We start from the raw sequence: 24448 nt of genomic DNA, 5'->3' as shown, positions 1-24448 counted from the left end.
AAACTAGCTCTGAAAAGTCAATAATAGCAAATTAACCATCCCAAATCATAGGTTTCAGACAACACACACCTATGAAAGGCTAAGAAATTCAGCTCAGAAAATTATGGTAACAAGTTTTCTGTTCGAACTAGCAAGTTTTCTGCCAAAGATGCTAAATTTTTTCTTAGAAGTAACAATTTTTTTATTGTGATAAAAATTTTCTGTCAGAAGTAGCAAACTATCCCTAACACTAACAAATCTTCGCATTGAAAATCGTTCATTTTTATAGAAAACTGCAATAATTTCACGGGAACCGTCTTTTAGCGTATTTTTGTCCATTAAAGCTTATACAAATTCCATATATTTTAAACCTTTTAATTTTCATGTCTAGATCGGGAACCTAAGATCGATGACTCCCACTATATCACTCATGACGGATATTACGAGGTGTGGAGAACGAGTGGAATATGCAACTTTTATCGGATATTAAGACGTCAGCTGACCCCGAGTGAGAAGGAGGCATGGGAGGCATGGGCGCATGATCAGAAGAAGAAGAAAAATACGGAGAATTAATAGTCTTTTTGTTCACCATTATAGATGAATAAAATGATTTAGCCAATGGAATGAAGTCCTATTCCTACAAGTTAAGTTAGAATAAAAGAATCAGGTAACAATCCCCCCCCCCCATGTAACTGAACCCCTGTATAACTGAACCCCCGTGCTACTGAACCCTCGTGCTACTGAACCCCTCATGCAACTCGATCCCCATTTAACTAAGCCTCCATGTAACTGTACCCCCCTTTAACTGAACTCTCGTGCATCTCAACCCTCCATGCAGTCCATCTCCCTCAAAACACTTTTCAGCCATTTCTTGTTAATTTTTTTTTATTTCTAAACTATTTTAAATTGACAATACTCTCCAAAACATCACTTGTGTATTATACAGTACACTATCACCCCATCTCCTCCAAATCACAAATCCCCCCTCGTTCAAATGAACCCTCCATGTAACTGAATCCCTGTATAACCGAAACCCTGTACAACTGAACCCCCGTGCTACTGAACTCTCGTACTACTGAGCCTTCGTGCAACTCAACCCAATTTAACTAAACCCCCGGGGAACGTTAGATCCTATTTAAATTGACAATACTCTCCAAAACATCACTTGTGTATTATACAGTGCATAACCACCCCATCTCCTCCAATTCGCAAATTAAGACGTCGATTGACCCCGAGTGAAAAGAAGGCATGAGAGGCTTGGGCGCATGATAAGAAGAAGAAGAATGCGATGGAGCATTAATGGTCTTTTTGTTCACTCTTAAATATGAATAAACTGATTTAATCATGGGAATGAAGTCATACTCGTACAATTTAAGTTGGAGTAAAAAATCAAGTCACAATCCTCCCCCCTCCCTCCCCATGTAACTCAACCCCTGTATAACTGAACCCCCGTGCTACTGAACCCTCGTGCTACTGAACCCCTCATGCAACTCGATCCCCATTTAACTAAACCTCCATGTAACTGTACCCCCCTTTAACTGAACTCTCGTGCATCTCAACCCTCCATGCAGTCCATCTCCCTCAAAACACTTTTCAGCCATTTCTTGTTAATTTTTTTCTTTATTTCTAAACTATTTTAAATTGACAATACTCTCCAAAACATCACTTGTGTATTATACAGTACACTATCACCCCATCTCCTCCAAATCGCAAATCCCCCCTCGTTCAACTGAACCCTCCATGTAACTGAACCCCTGTATAACCGTACCCCCGTGCTACTGAACTCTCGTACTAATGAACCTTCGTGCAACTCAACCCAATTTAACTAAACCCCCCGGGGAACGTTAGATCCTATTTAAATTGACAATACTCTCCAAAACATCACTTGTGTATTATACAGTGCATAACCACCCCATCTCCTCCAATTCGCAAATCCCATTGCCCTTTTTTTTTGCAAATGTTAATCAACCATTTCCGATTCGTCGTTAGGTATTTTTCAAATTTATAACAAATTACCTCAGTTAACAGCTCCTTTGGGGTTACCTTAACTGTTAATCAGTTTAATCCTTTTTTCTCCGCTGATAAAATCCAATCACTAATAAGAATCATTCACATTCCTATTATTCAAAACATTAATTAATATCGTTCATTGTCGTAAGTAAATTAAGTTATCTCCAAACCTACTAATCAAGTTACCATATGTGGAGTAACCACATGCAAATACTGGTTTAGCAGAAACTGGAATAGTGACAACAAAAAAAAATAATTGACATATAATCTGGTAAATTGCGTCAGCCAATGTACCGGTTAAACTACACGCAAGTTTAAAAAAAAACCTACTAATCAACTTAGAGGTGAGTGACCCTGGTAAGCCAATATACCGGTTAAACTGCACTGTATATTCATGCCTCAGGCTTGTGAAAGTGCATGTGTATTTTCAACTAATTGGGCCCTTACTACTTTTTCTATCTGGAAATCAACTACGCTGAACAAAACGGCAATCTCAAAATTTTGATTTGATGTGTTTGGGGAAATGATGGGCGGGGGGGGGGCTAGTTACACTCCAATCACTTTCGACTATTAAAAAGGGCACTAGCCCTTTAATTTCCAATCGATTGAGCCTCTTTTGAAGTTTCTACGACAACGCCTTATATAAAAACCTTATATGCTCCCACGGCATAACTTAAAAACCTTGCCCTGAGGGTTGTAGGGGAGTGTCCTCCTCAAAAATATATTTTCTATCTTGAAATCAACTACGCTGAACAAAATGGCTATCTCAAAATTTTGATTGGATGTGTTTGGGGGAATGATGGGCGTAAGTGCCCTCCAATCATTTCCGAATATTAAAAAAGCCACTAGAACTCTCGATTTCCAATCGAATGAGCCCCTTTTGAAGTTTCTACGACGACCCCTTCCGTATGAAGTGCTGGGAAAAAAAATAAATAATAATAATAAAACATTGGAGCCGTATGGCCTTTACTATAGGCAACGCTACAGCGTTGCCTCTGATAGTTCAAAGGTCATATAACAAAAACTCCGGTGTCGACAAAACCCCCTGGGCCCGGGGGACAGGCATTGTAAGCTATGTCCTGGGGCCGTATATGGTCTTTATGAAAGGGATGCTCGTATAAACTTCAGAGAGGGCTCATTTGAAAGGAAGTTAAAAGTTCTAATTCATGTTCTCAGAGTAAAAAAAGATCGGAGGGCAACTAGCCCTTCCCACCCTCCACGCCTTTGGCTTTATCGGATGGATATACCCATCTGATAAAAATTTGAGGTGACCATATTGTTAAAATAGTTCAAACATCAGAAATTAAAATTCCGGGGTCGACACAAACCCCCCAGGGCCCAGGGACAGGCGTTGTAAGTTATGCTCTGGGGGTACATATGGTTCTTATAGAAGAGATGCTCGTATAAACTTCAGAAAGGGCTCATTTAATTGAAAATAGAAAGTTCTAGTTCACTTTTAAACAGTCAAAAGAGACCGAAGGTCAATTAATACCCCTCCTTTCCCCCTACGCCTTTTTCCCCCAAACGCATCCGCTACAAATTTTGAGATAGCCAGTTTTTTGAAAATTGTTCAAAAATTAGATAACAAAAACTCCGGTGTCAACAAAACCCCCAGGGCCCGGAGGATAGGCGTTATAAGTGATGTCCTGGGGGCGTATATGCTTCTTATGAAAGGGATGCTCGTACAAACTTCAGAGAGGGCTCATTTGATTGGAAATTGAAAGGTCTAGTTAACTTTTTAGGAGTCAAAGGATATCCAATGGCAATTAGCCTCCGCCTCCCAACACCGTTTTTTCCCCAAGCCCATCCGATAAAATGTTTAAAATGGCCATTTCATAACAATTTTTACACAAACATTTTGTTTAAAATAGTTCAAAGTTAACATAATAAAAACTTAGGTGTCAACACAGCCCTCAGGGCCAGGGGGTAGGTGTTGTAAGTTATGCCCGGAGGAATATATGGTTGTTATGGAAGGGATGCTCGTATAAACTCCATAGAGGCTCATTTGATTGGAAATTAAAAGTTGTAATTCACTTTTTAAGATTCAAAAGTGAGCAGAGGGCAGCTATCTTCCCCCCTACATTCCATTTATTTCATTCCCAGAGGCAGTTCATATAGAAGAGGTCGTCGTATAAACTTCAAAGGGGGCTCATTCGATTGGAAATTGAGATTTCTAGTGCCCTTTTTAAGAGTGAAAAGTGATCGGAGGGCACTTTGCTCCCCCCCACCTCAAGCCCATTTTCCCCAAATACATCTGATAAAAATTTGAGGTTTTCATTTCGTCAAAAATAGTTCAAAGGTCAGATAAGAAAAACTTCTGTGTCGAAACAACCCCCCAGGGTCCGGGGCAGGCTTTGTAAGTATTGCTCTGGGGGTATACATGGTTCTTATGGAAGGTATGCTCGTATAAACTTCGGAGAGGGCTCATTTGATTGGAAATTGAAAGTTCTAGTTCAATTTTAAAGAGTCAAAAGATGTCGTAAGGCAAATACCCCCCCCCCCCCTCCATTCCCTTTTTTACTCAAACCCATCCGATAAGAACTTTGAGATAGCTATTTTTTTTTTAAATTTTCAAAGATCATATAATGAAAGCTCCGGGGTCGATACAACCCCCCAGGGCCCGGAGGCAGGCGTTGTAAGTAGTGCACTGGGGACATATATATTTCTTATGGAAGGGATACTCTTATAAACTTCGGAGAGGGCTCATATGATTGTAAATTGAAAGTTCTCGTTCACTTTTTAAGAGTCAAAAGAGATCAGAGGGCCATTAGCCCCCCCCCCTCACCACGCCCTTTTTTCCTCAAACATATCCGATTAGAACTTTGAGAGAGCTATCTTTTTTCAAAATGGTTCAAAGAAAATATAAAGAAAACTCCGGAGTCGAAACAATCCTTCAAGGCCCGGGGTAGGCGTTTTAAGTTATGGCTGGGGGGGCATGTACAGCTGTTGTGGAAGGGATGCTCGTATAAATTTCAGAGAGGGCTCCTTTGACTGGAAATTGAAAGTTCTAGTTCAGTTTTTAAGATTCAAAATAGATCATGGGGAAACTATCCCCTCCACGCCCCCTTTCCCCAATATGCATCCGATAAAAATTTGAGATAGTTATTTTGTTAAAAATGGTTCCAAGGTCAGATAAAAAAAACTCCGGTGTCGACACAACCACAAAGAACCCGGGGGCAAGCGTTGCAAGTTATGTCATGGGGGCATATATGGTTCTTATGAATGGGATGCTCGTATAAACTTCAGATGGCGGATTTGAACTGAAATTAAAAATTCTAGTTCAATTTTTAAGAGTCAAAAGAGATCGGAGGACCCCTAGCCCCCCACGCCCTTTTCCCCCAAACCCATCTTTTACAAATTTTGAGATAGCCATTTTTTTTAAATAGTTCAAAGGTCAGATAACAAAAACTCCGGTTTCGACACAACCCCAATGGGCCCGGGGGACAGGCATTGTATGCTATGTCCTGGGGCTGTATATGGTTCTTATGAAAGGGATGCTAGTATAAACTAGAGAGAGGGTTCATTTGAATGGAAATTAAAAGTTCTAGTTCACGTTCTCATAGCCAAAAAAAGATCGGAGGGCAACTAGCCCTTCCCACCCTCCACGCCTTTGGGTTTATCGGATGAATAAACCCATCCGATAAAAATTTAAGATGACCATTTTGTTAAAAATAGTTCAAACATCAGATATTAAAACTCTGTGGTCAACGATACCCTCCAGGGCCCAGGGACAGGCGTTGTAAGTTATACTCGCATAAGGCGTTATGGTTCTTATAGAAGGGATGCTCGTATAAACTTCAGAGAGGGCTCATTTGATTGAAAATAAAAAGTTCTAATTCACTTTTAAAGAGTCAAAAGAGACCAAAGGCCAATTAGGCCCCCCCCCCCTCTACGCCCTATTTCCCCAAACCCATCCGATCAAAATTTTGAGATAGCCATTTTGTTAAAAATAGTTCAAACGTCAGGTAATAAAAACTCCGAGTTTGACGCAAACCAATTTTTTCACTTTGATACCAGTTTTGATACGTTGATGAACATTTGACTTTTTTAAAGTTTGATTTTGAAATAAGGAATTTTTAAAAACTTGAAACTTTTTGCAATAAAAAACGAACAAAAAATAATTAAAAAAACTTCAAAAAATAAATTTTTCAAAGAAAAGTAAAGGCTATTTTAAATTTAAGCACTGCTGATACAAATACCTGTTAAAATTCAAACTCAAAACGACCAGAAATTACTATTAAAGAATAAATGAAACCCAAAACGAACAGAAACTAAATAAACAATCATAGCAAAAAACATACAAGTAGTAGTAATATAAATGTATAAACAGATTTTAAAGCGAGTAATGCTGAGATTGAATACGGAAATCAAGCATAAAACGAAAACAAATATTTTGCTATTAAAGTATAAATGAAACTTAAAACGAACAGAAATTAAATTAACAATCAATGCAAACAAACATACAATAGATATTAATGTAAATGAATAAAATAAATCTTAAACCGAGTGAAACTTAAATTGAAACGAACAAATATCACTACAAACAAGAGTTTTGGCATCACCTCCTTCTCTCATTGTACAAGTCTAAAACTTACTGCGTCATTGGCGCTTTACTGAAAACTATATGCGTCTTGAAGAGTCTTGGAAAGTATGAACAACATCAAATTGAATATTTGATGGATAATAATATAAAATGTTGAAAGATCCATCAGTTCAAGAATTTATTTCACTGTAATTTTATTTTTTTTGTAATTTTATTGGCCTAATACTAGAATTTCTCAAAGGGATAGGATACAAGTGCCCCGAAAGTCCCCCCCTTTACAGATTGCCTTTACTGGGAAGGTAAATAGCTTTTTCGAAACTTGATTCAAAAATGAATCAAGCTTTTCTTTTTTAAATAATTGTTTAATAAACTAGGAAAATTCTACTTACAACTGTTTAAATGTGTTACCTTTTCTAATATTTCGTATCTTCCAGACATCTTCTTCGCTACCGAATACACTGCTTGGTGTTTCTCCACTTAAGGATATTTCATTAGACGTCCTGTCATCTGAAGAGCAAACAGAATTTTTCCTCCTTGTTTGAACCTCCTTCAACTCCAACATTAACTGTTCATATGAGCCTGTTCCCACGGTAGGCGACTCCCTATAATAAAAAAAAAAAATTAGATACAAAATTATGTACCGTATATTTAGTTATTCTTTCTCAAAATAATCTTTCCAAATTTTTCACGTGAGCTTATTTATGTACTTTTAAGTGACTTTCAATAACGACTGTGCTATGGAGTTGGAGAGCGAGTGTCTTAGACCAGACTTTCTTGAAATTAATTTAAAAAAATATTTTCCACAAAATAAGTTTTTCTAAGAAAAGTAAAGAACTCCATTAAACAAAAAATGAGCAAACATAAAATCAAATAATCTACCAAGCGTGAAATTACAACAAATCAGCATCGATAAATAAATGAAACCCAAAACGAAAAGAAATAAGAATAAACAACCGAATCAAACTCAAAACGAGCAGAAATAAACATAAGTTGGGCTCAAAACCCCTGTGCCTTCGCAAGGCCAGAACTTTATTTGCACTTTACTAAAAAAATACAAATGAATGTGCATTGTCAGTTTAATATACATATACTGATATTTAGTAATCAAAATGTTAATATTATTTGATTTATTAAAGTTATAAAAGTATAAACATTTATGTTTTTTTAATGGATCTCAAAATTTTGATTGTATGTGTTTAGGGGGTTAGTTGCCCTTCAATCACTTCCGACTATTAAAAGGGCACTAGCCTTTTCAGTTTTCAATTGAATGTGTCCTTTTTGATGTTTTTACAAAATCGCTTTCAAGAAAAACCTTACATGTTCCCAGGGCATAACTTAAAATTCTTACCCTGAGGGTTGTGGGGGGGATGGGTTGTCATCCTTAAAGGCCTAATTTCCAAAACTCTCAACTACGTTGAATAAAATGGCTATCTAAAAATTTTGATTGGATCGGTTTGGGGAAAAGGTGGGCGTGAGAGGGGGGTTGGTTGCCTCAAATAACTTTCGACTATTAAAAATACCCTAGCTCTTTGAATTTTCAATCGAACGAGCCCTTTTTCAAGTTTCTACGACAAATATTTCAATAAAAACCTTATATGCCTCCAGAGCATAACTTATAACCCTTGCCTTGAAGACTCTGGGACGAGTTTTTTTCCTGGCCATAGAGCCTTACGGGGGAGTTTATATTGATGTGTATTTTGTTCAGTTTATTGATTGAATAAATTGATTGATTGATTGATTGATTGAGTGTCCTGCTCAAAGGTATAATTTCCCGAACTTTAAACTGCGTGGAACGAAATGGCTATCTAAAAAATTCGATTGGATATGTCTGGGGAAATGGTGGGAAATAGTTGCCTTCCAATCACTTTCGACTATTATAAAGGGCAGTAGCCGTTTCAATTTCCAATCGAATGAGCCCTTTTTGAAGTTTCTACGACAATGCGTTCTATAAAAACCTTATACGCCCCCAGGGCATAACTTACAACTCTTGCCCTTAGGGCTGTGGGGGAGTGTCCTCCTAAAAACATAATTTCTATCTGGAAATCCACAACACTGAACAAAACAGCTATCTAAAAATTTTGATTGGATGTGTTCGGGGAAAAGGTAGGCGAGAGAGGGGGGCTAGTTGCCCTCGAATCACTTTCGACTATTAAAAAGGGCACTAGCACTTTGAATTTCCAATCAAATGAGGCTTTTTTGAAGATTCTACGACAACGCCTTCTATAAAAACTTTATATGCCCCCAGGGCATAACTACAACCCTTGTCCGGAGGGCTGCGAGAGAGCTGTCATACTCGAAGACCTAATTTATAGAACTGAAAACTACGTTGAATAGAATGGCTATCTCAAAATTTTGATTGGATGTGTTTGGGGAAAAGGTGGGCGTGAGAGGGGGGTTAGTTGCCCTCCAATTACTTTTGACGATTAAAAGGGCACTAGCCTTTTGAATTTCCAATCAAATGAGCCTTTTTTGACGTTTCTACCACAACGCCTTCTATAAAAAACCTTATATGCCCCCAGGGCATAACTTAGAACCCTTGCCCTTAAAGCTGTGGGGGAGTGTCCTCCTCAAAAAATAATTTCTATGTGGAAATCAATTACACTTGACAAAATGGTTATATCAAAATTATGATTGGATGTTTTTGGGAGAATGATGGGCTTGGGGGGGGGGGGGAGTTGCCCACCAATCACTTTGGACTATTAAAAAGGGCACTAGCCCTTAGAATTTCCACTCGATTGAGCCTTTTTTGAAGTTGCTACGAGGGGGGGAGTCGCCCTCCAATCACTTTCGACTATTGAAAAGGGCACTAGCCCTTTGAATTTCCAATCGATTGAGCCTTTTTTGAAGTTTCTACGACAACGCCTTCTATAAAAACCTTATATGCCACCAGGTCATAGCTAACAACCCTTGCTCTGAAGGCTGTGGGGGAGTGTCCTCCTCAAAAACATATTTTATATCTGGAAATCAAGTATGCTGAACAAAATGGCTATCTCAAAATTTTGATTAGATGTGTTTGGGGGAATGATGGGCGTTGGGGAGGCTAGTTGCCCTCCAATCACTTTCGACTATTAAAAAGGGCAATACCCCTTTGAATTTCAGATCGAATGAGCCTTTTTTAAAGTTTCTACGACAACGCCTTCTATCAAAAACCTTATATGCCCCCAGGACATAACTTAAAACCCTTGCCCCGAAACACTTGTGGGGGAGTGTCCTCCTCAAAAATATAATTTCTATCTGGAAATCAACTACGCTGAACAAAATGGCTATCTTAAAATTTTGATTGGATGTGTTTGGGGGAACAAGGGGCGTGGGGGGGGGGGCTAGTTGCCTTACGAAGTACCCGGGTATGGAGGAAAAAAAAATAATACATTTTGGCAACATCGTTCTTTATTTAGGAACGTTATTGCGCTGCCTATGATATGGGTGACGACCACAAATGGTGTCACGTAGCAAAATTCTGGGGTTGCGAGAGATTTTAATGTTAAATATTTAAATGAACAATTTTATAACATCTAGATGTGTGTTTTTGCAGTTACCGTCACAAAACTGCACACAAAAAAGGTTGGAATGCGCGCACACGGGTTCAGCGAGGCAATAAATCCAATAACACTGACTGTAGTGAACTAGTGTAGTATCGACTCTCTTCGCAGTGTTGTCATATTGGCTTATTTTTCCCCAGACTGGCTTATTCTGATGGTGAATGGTGATATATTTTTTATAATTTATCCGCTGGCTTAAATCTTGGCTAATTTTATCGTGATCTGGCTTATTTTTTGGCATGAAATACTTTTTCGGGAAAAAAAACAACAACTATTTTCTTCAGACATCCATACATCATTTGAATCGAATAATTTTAACATCACACAACGAGGCTGTACTTTCTGTGTGCTCGAGAGGCTGGGAAGGACAAACTAAAGGACCTTGTTCGTCGATTCTTCTAATAGGTTCGGGGTTATGTTCTCGGAGATATGGTTTGGCACTATAAGAATTGTTTTTCAAGACTCTGATTTATTTTTTGTACCTTCTGGCAACACTGGGTCGTCTAGTGAAGTCAATTGTCAGTGTTTCACCGTAACGATATTTCATTTTTTTCTTTTTATTCACTAATTAATCAATTATTATATACAATATGATATTTTATATATTTATTTTATTTTGGGATCATAATAATTTTTACCCGTAGATAAATCGGTCAATTTATATAAAAATGGTACTGACGCAGATATTAAAGCTACGAACTCTGCTCAGGCAGGTCGAAGTATTAAAAATAACATTTAATGGACGGAAAGGAAAATATGATGAGTGATATCTGCAGTTTTGATTCAGTTCAGTTTTGCTCAATATTTGTAAGGGTAATGAACTACCTCTTTGTTTGATCAGCAATAACTTATAGGCTCCAGACACTATGGAACCTTCAAAAAAACAACGCATCTTGAATCAAAGTATTTTTTATGTCAATAAGTCAAAATAACAGTTTGAAAGACTGTATAAATCTTTAAACCTTTGAGCTAAAAAACCTTTGAGAAATTTATGACCAATAATGAAAAATATATACTAACATCATATGAAGTTTCATACTGTATTGCTAAAAATAAAATGCCGTCCACCATTATAGAAGATCTTGTATTGCCTGTTGCTATTTGTAGAAAAATGCTAGAAATACTGGATGAAAGTAAATATGCCAACGATATTCAAAAAATTTCTTTGTCAAACGACACTGTCTCGAATAAAATTTCTGATATTAACAAGGACCAACTAGTGGAACTTGTTACAAGAATTAAAGAAGGTCCACAATTTTCAATTCAGTTGAATGAAACAACTGATATTACTAAATTGGATCAATTGTTAGTATATGTCAGGTACATTTATAAAGATTCGTGGAGGAAGAATTGTTATTTTTTTGTCCTACGAAAGACCATACTACAGGGAAAGACATCATCATATTGTAAAGTTGACAAATATTAATACTGAAAGTTTGAAAAGAAAAAACTCTGTTGAATATGCACAGATGGTGTAAGAGCAATGACGGGCAAATATATTGGTTTTGAATCATTTTTTCAAGCTGCTCATTATAATCAAATAGCTATTAGTCACTGCATTATTCTCCAAGAGGACTTTGCAGCAGAAAACTTAGCACCGGAAATAAACGATGTGCTCCAGTGTGCTGTTAAGATGACAAATCACAGGCAGCGCAATAGCGCTGCCAATGTAAAGAGCGATGTGGCCAAAATTTTTTTTTTTTTTTGGTTTTAGACCAGGGCACTTCGTATCGAAGGAGTTGTCGTAGAAACTTCAAAAAGGGCTCATTCGATTGGAAATTGAAAGAGCTATTGCTCTATTCAATAGTCGAAACTGATTGGGGGGCAACTAACCCCCCTCCCACGCCCGCCATTTCCCAAAACACATCCAATCAATATTTTGAGAAATCCATTTTGTTCAACGTAGTTGAAATCCGGAAATTATGTATTTGAAGATGACATCCCCCTTACAGCCCTTAAGGCAAGGGTTGTGAGTTATGCCCTGGGGGCATATAAGGTTTATATAGAAAGGATGATCGTATAGACTTTAGAGGGGGCTCATTAGATTTATAATCAGAAGTTGCAGTGCCATTTTTGAGATTCAGAGTAATGGAAAGGTGGATACCCCCCCTACCTCGTATTTTCCCGAAATGCATCTGATAGAATATTTGCTATAGCCATTTCTTGTCTTAAAAACTTCGAAAAACACTCATTCGTTCGGAAATTGAAAGGGCTAGTATCCTTTCTAATAGTCGAAAGTGATTGGAGGGCAACTAACCCCCCTCCCATGCCCACCATTTTACCAAACATATCCAATCAAAATTTTGAGATAGCCATTTTGTTCAACGTAAATGAAAAGTCCTGAAATTACAGGGTTTATCCGGAAACTAATAGGACTAATTTTCTTTCACCACCTCTGTACTTCAGAGCGTGCGTGCCCAGACTGGATTCGGTAGAGGGCTTTCCTAGCTAACAAACGATCTGCTGGGCAGTTGTCTCCGAGCACCTGGAGAGTCAGGGCAGGCATTATTGCGTGACCTGTTTTCTGTGAGTGGTGCAAGCCGAAAATGCAGCGTTCGTTAGAGCAGAGGTACGCAATTAAATTATGTGTGAAACTCAGTAAATCTGAAACAAAGACGTTAAATATGATCAAGCAGGCTTACCCAGATGTTGCTTTAGCTAGAAGTGGAGTGTTTCAGTGGCACCAGGCCATTTTGGAGGGCCGGGAAGAGGTCACCGATGCAGAACGTGCTGGAAGACCTTCGACTTTGACAAAAAACCGACAATGTGACTCATGTGCGCAAAGTTTTGAACCCAGGCCGTCGACTAAGTATTGTTTAATTGCCCAAATGTTAAATTTAACAATATCTGTCGTTCATGACATTGTGACAGTACATTTGAAAATAAGCAAGGGTTGCGCGAAGATGGTCCCAAAAGTGCTCATTGACGGCCAGAAATTGCGGCCAGTGTAAGTGTGCCAAGAAAATTTTAACATGTGTCAAATAGACCCCAAATTTTTGAATAACGTAATCACAGATGACGAGTGCTGGATCTTTGAGTATGATCCCGAGACAAAGAGGCAATGTTCCGAGTGGCACACGTCGGCGTCTCCTCACCCAAAGAAGGCACGAATGAGCAAATCCAAAGTGAAAACGATGCTAATTGTCTTTTTCGACGTCAAAGGCATCGTCCACCATAAATTTGTTCCTCCTGGACAAACCGCCAATGCCAAGTTTTATGTGGAAGTGCTCACAAGACATCGCGGCCGACTGGAAGTTGCACCGCGACAACACCCCGGCTCACACCGCCTTTTCGTGAACAGCTACCTGACTAAGGCTGGCATCCCAACGCTTCCGCAGCCACCCTACAGCCCAGATTTGGCCCCCGGACTTTTCTTGTTTCCTCGCCTGAAAAGGCCGTTGAAAGGCAAGTATTTCTAGGCGACAGAGGGGATCCAAGCAGCATGCACCGCGGCTCTCAAGGCTATTCCGGAGAATGCATACCGTGACGCCTTTAATGCTTGGAAATCGCGCTGGCAGCGCTGCATTGACGCAAAAAGTAGCCTATTTTGAAAGTTTTCACTCAGTCCTATTACTTTCTGGACAAACCCTGTATGTCTTGAGAATGACAAACCTCCCAGAGCCCTCAGGGCAAGGGTTATAAGTTATGCCCTGGGGCATACAATGTATAGGCCTATGTAGGAAGGGTGATCGTATAAACTTCGGAGGGGACTCATTGGATTGGTAATCAGAAGTTCTAGTGCCCTTTTTTACATTCAGAGTAAGCGAAGGGTGGATACCCCCCCCTCCTATTTTCTGGAAATGCAACTGTAAGAAATTTTGAGATGGCCATTTGTTGTCATAGAAACTTCGAAAAGAGCTCATTCGATTGGAAATTGAAAGAGCTAGTGCCCTTTTTAATAGTCAAAAGTGACTGGAGGGCAACTAATCCCTCCTTCCAAGCTCACCATTTCTCAAAACATATCCAATCAAAATTTGAGATAACCATTTTGTTTAACGTAATTGAAAGGTCCGAAAATTATGTCTTTGAAGATCACAACCCCCTCCCCCCACAGCCCTCAAGGTAAGGATTGGAAGTTTTGCCCTGGGATATAGAAGGTATATATATATATATATATATATATATATATATATATATATATATATATATATATATATATATATATATATATATATATATATATATATATATATATATATATATATATATATATATATATATATATATATATATATATATATATAGAAAGGGTGATCGAATAAACTTCGGAGGGGGTTCATTGGATTGGTAATCAGAAGTTCTAGTACCCTTATTAATATTCAGAGTGATCGGGGGTTGGATACCCCCCCCCCCCTACATACCTCATATTTTCCAAAAATGCAATTGACAGAAATTTTGAAATGGTCATTTGATGTCGTAGAAACTTCGAAAAGAGCTCATTAGATCAGAAATTTAAAAGGCTGGCACCTTTTTAATAGTCAAAAGTGATCGGAGGGCAACTAACGCCCCTCTTACGCCCATCATTTCCCCAAACACATCCAATCAAAATTTTGAGATAGCTATTTTGTTCACTGCAATTGAAAGGGCCAGAAGTTCTGTCTTTGAGGATGACAACCCCCCCCCCCCCCCCGAGTCCTCAGGGCAAGGGTTGTAGGTTATGCCCTTGGGGCATATAAGGTGTATATAGAAAGGGTGATCGTATAAACCTCGGAGGGGGCTCTTTGGATTGGTAATCAGAAGTTCTAGTGTTCTTTTTAAGATTGAGAGTGATCGAAGGGGTGGATACCCCCCCCAAACCTCGTATTTTCCCAAAGTAAATCTGGTAGAAATTTTGAGATGGCCATTTGTTGTCGTAGAAACTTCAAAAAAGGCTTATTCGATTGGAAGTTGAAAGGTTAGTGCCCATTTTATTGGTCAAAAGTGGTTAGAGGGCAACAATCCCCCCAACACGCCTATCAAGTCCCAAAACATAACAAATCAAAATTTTTAGATGGCCGTTTTGTTCAGCGCAGGTGAAAGGTCTAGAAATTATGTCTTTGACAACCCCCATGCCTTCTCAAGACCAGAACATAATTTGCACTATACTGGAAAAAAATTGCTATGGATTGTCAGTTTAGTGTACATATACTGAAATGTTTACACTGAAAAATGTGTTACAGAAATGTTTATTTCTTAAAGTTTTGATAATTTTTTTATTTATTAAAGTTAAAACATTTTAAACGTAATTAAGTCAAATTTTAAGAGTCAAAAGTTAATGGAGGGACGTCACCCCCCCCCCAGCCAAACATTCCCCAAAACATATCCGATCGAAATTTTAAGAGAGCTATTATGTTCAGTATTGTTGAAAGGTCCAGTATTGGTGTTGTCAACCTCCCCAAAGTCCTCAGGACAATGGCTGTAAGTTAGGCAATTCGTTCATTGTTTACACATAGTATATAAGCACACTATTTTCCAAGAAGACGAAGGGTATTCAGGTGAGCTTTCTAGAGAATGTTGAGGGGAATGTTGAATTAAATCAAAACACGTTATGTGTATACGGATTGTCCAAAGGGTACAACACAGGAATAACTGAGTATATTAATTTGGAAAATTCAGGAAATGATAAGGGAGGTGATCAAAAAGGCAAAATTTGCGCGCTATCAATACTACTACAACTAGACACCTCAGTATTATATTGAGAACGACAGGGAGTAATAAGTTGAAAGTTTTGGGGATAATACTATCAATACTTCTGCTCTTACAATTTAAATAAATAAAAATATTGTAAGTGTATGCAGGTTGACAAAGAGCATAAAAAGAATCTTTTGGGAGTGATATTAAGTTTTATTTTTTAGGTCAGCTTCAAAAGCTATACGATTAAATAAAAAAAATACTGTTTGTGTCAGGATTAACAGTTGTTGAAAAAGTTTCTCAAACATACAGATAGCAAACCATACTATGGATTCTTATAGAAAAAAAAAACTGAGAAGATATAAAACATTATTTTTTCCATGAAAAAGACAATGTCAATAAAAAAAACGTGGCACAATTGGTCCTGTATCCCCCGACCCACTTAATGAAAATGGCCTCGCCTACTTGAACTATACCGTTCTCACGACCTTGTTATTGCAAATACTTACTTCAACGCAAAACTATCCACCAGTACACATGGTATAGTAATGACGGTTGCACAAAGAAGATGATTGACCACTTCATTATTTCTAAACGCTGCAGATCATCATTGAAAAACTGCAGGACTTACTGATCAGCAGAGCTCGGGAATGCAGATCACAGGCTTGTGTGTACTGAATTTCAGCTTCACCTCCAAGTACAACGACCGGGAAGAAGGCCAGTCACTGCAGATATTTACAAACTCAAGGAGTCAGATACTCACCTGAAGTATAGTATCGAGATATCAAATCGCTTCGAGCTCCTTAGCACACTTACCAGCGAAGTTGCCTGGAAGTATTTTAAATCACAGATGAGCGAGACAGTACAATTGGTGCTTGGCAAGAGAAGTTTTCCAAATAAATGGTGGCTATCTAATGAAACGTTGCAGGTCATAGAGCAAAGACGAAGGGCAAGACTCCTTGGGGATATGGCCACTTATCGAAGGCTTAATGGAGTGCAGAACAGACTCACTTACCAGGACGTTGCAATGAAAGCTGATGAAATTCAACTAGCTGCAAAAAAGACAGACATGGGTAGCCTGTTCAAACATCTCCGAGATCTAACAGAATATAAAACTCCCACTTTGGGCCCTGTCCTATCCAGGGGTGAGATACTTTTATCTGACGAAGGTTCCTGTCTTGATCAGTGGAAGGACCACTTCTTCTTGCTCCTAAATAGTGTCATTTCATCGGTCCCTCAAATATTTAGTCTCACCCGGTCTAGCAGTCAAAGAAATGGAGCAGATTTTACCCAGATGAATCTTTCAGCCTCTCAAAAATCGAAAATGCATTTAAAAGGCTCAAGAATAACAAAGCTGCTGGTATCTGTGGCTTAAGTTCCGAAGTGCTGAAATATATAGGCCCTGCAATGCTTTTGTTCCTCCACGCTCTGTTCTCCATAATCTGACAAACTGAGATAATCCCCAAAGATTGGTGAAAGGGTATCATTATCCCCTTAAGGAAGAGAAAAGGCTCTAGAAGTGACTGCTCAAATTACCGTGGAATAACTCTGCTGTCAGAGAAAAGTTTTCTCAATGGTCCTGCTGGATCTATGTCGGAATGTTATTCGTAACATTCGGCGACCGGATAAAGCTGCTTTTATGTCAGGTCGTTCAACCATCAAACACATTTTCAAGATTCGACAGATAGTAAAAAAAAAGCTACAGAGTTCCGATGTAAAGCTTTTCTTGCCTTTACTGACTTCCGTGCTGCGTTCGACTCAGTGAACAGAGAAGCTCTTTGGCGGATTCTAGAATCAACTTGCCTCCCTGAAAAACACTGCTAGAGTTTTGAAAGCTGTATACGATGGTACAAAGTGATGTGTTCAAGTCAACGGCCGACGCAGCTCATTCTTGAAAATCGCAAAAGGAGTGCGTCAAGGATGTGCAGTGGGCCCAGAGCTTATGAATGCCATCATAGACCACATTATGACAAATGCAACTTCACGTCTCAGTTTTGGGTTTCAAGTTTTGAGATCGCGTCATCTCAGGTGCTGAATTTACTGGTGACCTTGCCGTCCTAGCGGACTTTATAGATCAGTTGCTGGAAGCGCTTCGGATATTACGAGAAGAGGCAGCAAGCGTGGGACTGCAGATAAACTGGGATAAAACGAAAATTATGGCTATAGACCCGTCTTCTCCTGCTGTCAATTCTCTAGTTAGTCTAGAAAGAAAAACTAGCATTGAAGTTGTCCAAAGGTTCACCCACCTAGGCTCTACAATTTCCTCAGATGGATCGCTTCTCCCCGAACTGCAAACAAGGATATCCAAAGCGTCCTCTGCCGTAGGTAGGCTGAACCGTCATATTTGGCGAAAACCGAACATCTGTCGTTCAACTAAACTGTGGGTTTTCAAAACCCTCATCGGTTTGGTTATACTTTACGGAGTTGAGACATAGCATTCATCAAATAAAGCACATAAGGCCATCTACGTATTCCAGACGAAGAGCCTGAGAAGGATCAAAGGTCTAAGGTGGTTTGATTTCATAAGTAATGAGAAAATGCTGCAGCTCCTCAAGCAATTTCGGTTTTCTATCCAAGCAGCTGAGCGTACCTTATGATGGTTTGGACGCCTACTTCGAATGCCCCTGCACTTATCCGTAAAGATAATCTTTGACTTTGATCCTACGGAAACTGGTCGGAAGTGACCCCGAGGCCGACCGAAGAAGCGATGGTCCGACAGCCTGTCTGAGTTTCTGGCAATGGCAAACATCAGACCGAGCGAAGCCCAAACGCTCGCACTGGACCGAAGCGGATGGAGGAGGCAGACATCACTCTCTACGCCGAGCACCGCCCGGCAGGAGATCCAAGTCAAGCAAGTCAATAAAAAAACAATCAGAAATTAATTTAAAAAGCTTTTTCCACAAAACAAGTTTTTCAAAGAAAAGTAAAGACCTCCATTAAGCCAAGAATGAGCAAAAATAAAGTCAAATAATCTTCCAAGCATAAAATTACCACAGATTACTATCAATAAGTAAATGAAACTCAAAACGAACAGAAATTACAATAAATAGCCAAGTCCCACTCGAAACGAGCAAAAATTAACGTGAGCAGGGCTGATTACCCCAATGCCTTCTCAGGACCAGAACGCAATTTGCGCTTTGCTGAAAACAAAATACCTTTGAAATGTTTTCACTTTTATTACTTTCATAAATAAAAAACTATCAAAACTTTTAAGGAATAACTATCAGTAGCCTATATATCAATTAAACTGACAGTCCACGGTCATTTGCTCGTTGGATCAGAACTTGAACTGCCCATAATCACTGATCTGGCGTTAAATGTTCTTCTGCCATTAGAGACTACATACAAGTATTTATGTTAAGTAAATTTCTCAGCTTTAATACATATTAAATTATAGTATGTCATCGCAAAAAAAATTCAAGAGGTTCAACAGCATCAAACATTCCGGAAATAAAAAAATAGGCACATCCATCTCATTAAATTTTTGCTTTAATTCTAATTAAACACTTACCTCAACACCTGCGTTCAAATATATACGAGTGAACTAAGGCGTTCACAGATTTTCCTTTTATTCATGTTCTACACAAAAAAAAAAAAAAAAAAAAAAAAAAAAAAAATGAAACGAAAAGCAGTTTTATGAAGAAAGGGCATATAATTTTTAATTTTTGATTTTTGTATATTTCCAAACAAATTCTAGCAGTATATATTTTCATATGTACATGCATATTATTACCTAATAAATAAATCATGAAAACATATTTATTCATCCTTTTGTTTACATTTATATGGGGTCACCAGGAAACCAGGAATCATAAATGGGGTCGTGAATGAAAAAAATTTAAGAAGCCCTGTCTTAAGCGCATGCAAATTTGTGTCTCCAAACGTATTTATTACCCTTTTTCGGGTATATTCAACCGTTTTTTTTTTTATCCTGCTTTGTGTGTCTCCAACCCTGACTCCGGTCTGATATTAAGTATGTAGCTCTATTGCATACGTATAGACCTGGAGAGCAGGCACGTATACAGGGCATTTAATATCACAAACTCCTGCACACCTACAAAACTGAACAAGAGAGGTTGCAACCAAACATTCTTTTATTTCTATTTGTTTTATATATTTTATTCGTTTGTTGACAAAGGCTCAAAGACCACAAATTCTCGAAAAATATTTTCCATTTTCCAAGTTCTCTTAGATTGTTCACACAATTTAACTGTTTGTTTTAACAAACTTAGGACCTTTCTCCAAACCGTGCTTCCCCAACATCCCACCCATGCGTCTTTTCTGTCTATCCCTCTTCATTATGCTTCGATGGAAAGACTGCACATAGAAAAAAGAACTGAGGACAATTGTGATTGAAAACGAGGTGATATTTTAACTTGGGAAAAAATCAAAGCTTGGTTCGAAAATCGTTACATTTTAGCAGGGAAATGAATGAAAAAAAACAATTGGAAACAACTTCTTAATTAAACTGGAAAATGTTGAAAACTGGTTTGAGAAACATTTTTAATGTAGAAAATAAGGCATGTATATTTTCTACCGTCGCGTCAATAAATAAAACCAACAAGTTTGATAATATTAATCTCGCAGTTTTTAAGTCGTATTTTCACGGGTGCTTCTCAGAAATTTATAAAAGAGAGTTTTATTAAAGCTTAGACGAAGCAATAAAACTAAAAATGACAGAATCTTAAGACACCATTGAGAAAAAAAAAACATTTGTTAAATACGTAAACTGTCTGACACTTTTGGCGAACTTCTCTAGAACTTCTGGCAGATATTTAGTACCACAAATATATTTCCGGCTACTATTGACCAACTAGTGGCACAAAGATTTAAATTCCTATTTCTTTTTGCTGCCAAGCTTTTCCTGTTGATTGAAGAGATTGTTCTGAACTTCCAGATTTTTCTGAGGATTAATTAAAAAAACTTTCCGAAAAATAAGTTTTTCAAAGAAAAGTAAATGCCATTTTAAACTTAAGCTCAGGAGATACAAATACCTGTTAAAGTTCAAACTCAAAACGACCAAAAATTACTACTAAAGAATAAATGAAACCCAAAACGAACAAAAATTAAATAAACAATCATAGCAAAAGCACACAACAAGTAATAATATAAATTAATAAACATACCTTAACGCTAGTGATGATTATACTTAATATTGACATAAATCTAAAAGAGAAAAAAAAAATAGTTTGCTATTAAAGTATAAATGAAACTTGAAACGAACAGAAATTAAATAAAAAATTAATGCAAACAAACATACACTATATATTAATGTAAATGAATAAATAAATATTAAAACAAATGAAACTTAAAATGAATATGCAAATCAAGCTTGAAACGAACAAAAATCACGACAAACAAGAGTTTGGGTATCGCCTCCTTCTCTCACTGTAAAAGTCTAAAACCTACTGCGTCATTGGCGCTTTACTGAAAACCGATTTTATTAAAAATATCTTCTTTTGTATTTAATATGAAATTTAATATGAAATGTATTTAATTTGTATTCTTTTGTATTTAAATGAAACTTAAAACGAACAGAAATTAAATAAACAATCAATGCGAACAAACATACAATAGATATTAATGTAAATGAATAAATAAATCTTAAAACAAGTGAAGCTTAAATTGAATATGCAAATCAAGCTTGAAACAAACAAAAATCATGACAAGCAAGAGTTTGGGTATCGCCTCCTTCTCTCACTGTAAAAGTCTAAAACCTACTGCGTCATTGGCGCTTTACTGAAAACCGATTTTATTAAAAATATCTTCTTTTGTATTTAATATTGGAAATGAACATTAAAAGTATAGTTAAATTTTGAACTGATGAGCTTTCAGCAATTAATATCATAATACATCAAATATTCAGTTTAATTTATTAGTTCTTTCTAATGTTGTTCAAGACGAATATAGTTTCACTACAAACAAGAGTTAGGCCTTTTGGAAACTGCTAGTTTCACTGAAAACTATATGAGCCTTAAACAGTCTTGGAGAGTATATACAAAATCAAATTCAATATTCGAAATATAATGATATTAATTGTTGAAAGATCCATCAGTTCAAGCTTTTTTTTCTCAATGTAATTTTTATTTTAATTTTCAATGCCGTAAGAACTGGAAAAGGATAAATTTGTAATATAAGAGTAACTCGTTTTCAGTGAAGCGCCAGAGCCGCAGAAGGCTTTAGGTTTTTACAGCTAAAGTAGGGGGCGGTATCCAAATTTTGTTTGTAGTGAAACTATATTTGTCTTGACCAATCTTGGAAACAACTAACACGATTAGTTACAAAAAATGGCAGAGTTAAAAAAAATGGCAAAACTATATGAGTCTTGGACAGTCTTGGAAAGTATAAACAAAATCAAATTGAATATTACATATATAATGATATTAATTGTTGACAGATCCATCAGTTCAAGATTTTTTTTTCACTGTAATTTTTATTTTCATTTTCAATGCTGTAAGAACTGGAAAATAATAAATTAGTAATATACGAGTAATTCGTTTTTAGTGAAGCACCAATGACGCAGAATGCTTTAGGTTTTTACAGTTAAAGAAAAGGGCAGTATCCAAATTTTGTTTGTAGTGAAACTATATTTGTCTTGACCAATCTTGGAAAGAACTAATAAATTAAACTGAATGTTTTATGTATAATGATATTAATTGCTGAAAGCTCATCAGTTCAAAATTTTACTGTAATTTTAATATTTATCATCAATATTAAGTAGAAAAGAAAACATTTGTAGTATAATTCGTTTTCAGTAAAGCGCCAATGACGCAGTAGGTTTACCCAGTATTCAAATTTTGTTTGTAGTGAAACTATATTTGTCTTGACCAATCTTGGAAACAACCAATAAATTAAACTGAATATTTTACGTATAATGATATTAATTGCTGAAAGCTCATCAGTTCAAAATTTTACTGTAATTTAATATTTATCTTCAATATTAAGTAGAAAAGAAAACATTTGTAATATAATTCGTTTTCAGTAAAGCGCCAATGACGCAGTAGGTTTTGGCTTCTGCAGTGAGGCAATACCCAAACTCTTGTTTGTAGTTATTTTTATTCGATTCAAACTTGATTTGCATATTCATTTTAAGTTTTACTTGTTTTAAGATTTATTTATTCATTTACATTAATATATATTGTATGTTTGTTCGAATTGATTGTTTATTTAATTTCTGTTCGTTTTAAGTTTCATTTATACTTTAATAGCAAACTAATATTTTTACGCTTTAAGCTTGATTTTCATATTCAATCTAAGAATTACTCGCTTTAAGATCTATTTATTAATTTACATTACTACTTATTCTGTGTTTTTTGCTATGACTGTTTATTTAATTTTTGTTCGTTTTGGGTTTCATTTATTCTTTAATAGTAATTCCTGGTCGTTTTGTGTTTGTATTTTTTAAGTTATTTTTATACACTGTGGTTAAGTTTAAAATTGCCTTTAATTTTCTTTGAAAAACTTATTTTTCGGAAAGTTTTTAATTAATTTTTGTTCGTATTTGATCGCAAAAAGTTTCAAGTTATTATGGCATGGGGGGGGGGTTGGTTACTGTCCGATTATTCTTGACTTTAAAAAACGGATCTAGCACTTTCAAATTAAATCGAATGAGTCTTTTTTCAAAGTCTATACGATTACCTCTTTGATAAAAACCTTATATGTGAACAATAGACAGCTTGCATAACTTGTGGACAGAGATTGACAATAATGAATGGATTGAAAAAATAGCAAGTTTAATTAATGCAATCTTGCGTTAATTAAGCAAATTGCATTACTTTAGGCTACGTTAGGGGGGGGGGCGCCCCCCTTGCCCCTCCCCTGGATCCGCCACTGCCTTAACACTCTCTGTTTCTTTCCTTGTTAGGGAGGAGAGCAGATGCCTAATAGGTGTGTGTTAATACCAAAACATTCTAACTCTCATTGGGCCTTCAGGTGTAAACACAATCAGTTCAAAGGAAGGAAATGGGGGAAAAGGGCGTGGGGGGTTATTTACCCTTTGATCACTTTTGACTCTTAAGAGCTGGACTAGATCTTCCAATTTCCAATCAAATGAGCGCTCTCTGAAGTTTATACGAGAATCCCTTCCTGCCCCCGGGCCCTGGGGGGTTTTGTCGACGCCACAGTTTTGTTACTTAACCTTTCAACTATTTTTAACAGAATAGTATTTTTAACCCTTGCATATAAAGCAGCTCTTGGGGGAAAATAATAAGAAATATTGAAGCTATATAAGATTTATACATTTATTTATGTTTGCATCGGTTATCTTTATGTTTGTAAGATAGTTAATTTTAATTTCTGTTCGTTCGGGGTTTTAGGCTTCTGCAGTGAGGCGATACCTAAACTCTTGTTTGTAGTTATTTTATTCGATTCAAACTACGTTTAATAAAAATGGCTGTCCCAAAATTTTGATTGGATGTGTTTGGGGAAAAGGTGGGCGTGAGTGGGGGGTTAGTTGCCCTCAAATCAATTTCGACTGTTAAAAGGACACTAGTCCTTTGAATTGCCAATCAAATGAGGCTTTTTTTGAAGTTTCTACGACACCACCTTCTATAAAGACCTTATATGCCCCCATGGTATAACTTAAAACCCTTGCCTTGAGGGTTGTGGGGGAGTGTCCTCCACAAAAACATATTTTCTATGTGGAAATCAACTCCGCGGAACAAAATGGCTATCTCAAAATTTTGATTGGATGTGTTTGGGGGAATGATGGGCGTGGGGGGGTCTAGTTGCCCTCCAATCAATTTCGACTGTTAAAAAGGGCACTAGC

At 37.2% G+C, this 24448-nt stretch overlaps 1 protein-coding gene across 2 annotated transcripts in view; it reads right to left on the bottom strand.

Annotated features, from left to right (window-relative positions):
- Positions 1–24448, bottom strand: part of LOC148940771 (uncharacterized) — a 220014-nt gene that overhangs the window by 108495 nt on the left and 87071 nt on the right. For both annotated transcript variants that reach the window (XM_089105283.1, XM_089105284.1), the window contains exon 3: positions 6941–7134. In XM_089105283.1, coding sequence (XP_088961409.1) covers positions 6941–7134 — 194 coding nt within the window. The remainder of the gene's footprint in view (positions 1–6940; positions 7135–24448) is intronic.

This window comes from Artemia sp. Qi Xiang Cuo, chromosome 19 (assembly GCF_049724085.1).
Source record: "Artemia sp. Qi Xiang Cuo chromosome 19, ASM4972408v1, whole genome shotgun sequence".
Taxonomy (NCBI): Eukaryota; Metazoa; Arthropoda; class Branchiopoda; order Anostraca; family Artemiidae; genus Artemia; species Artemia sp. Qi Xiang Cuo.
The sequence above is the reverse complement of the archived record's forward strand: the minus strand, read 5'-3'. Positions and strand labels throughout refer to the sequence as shown.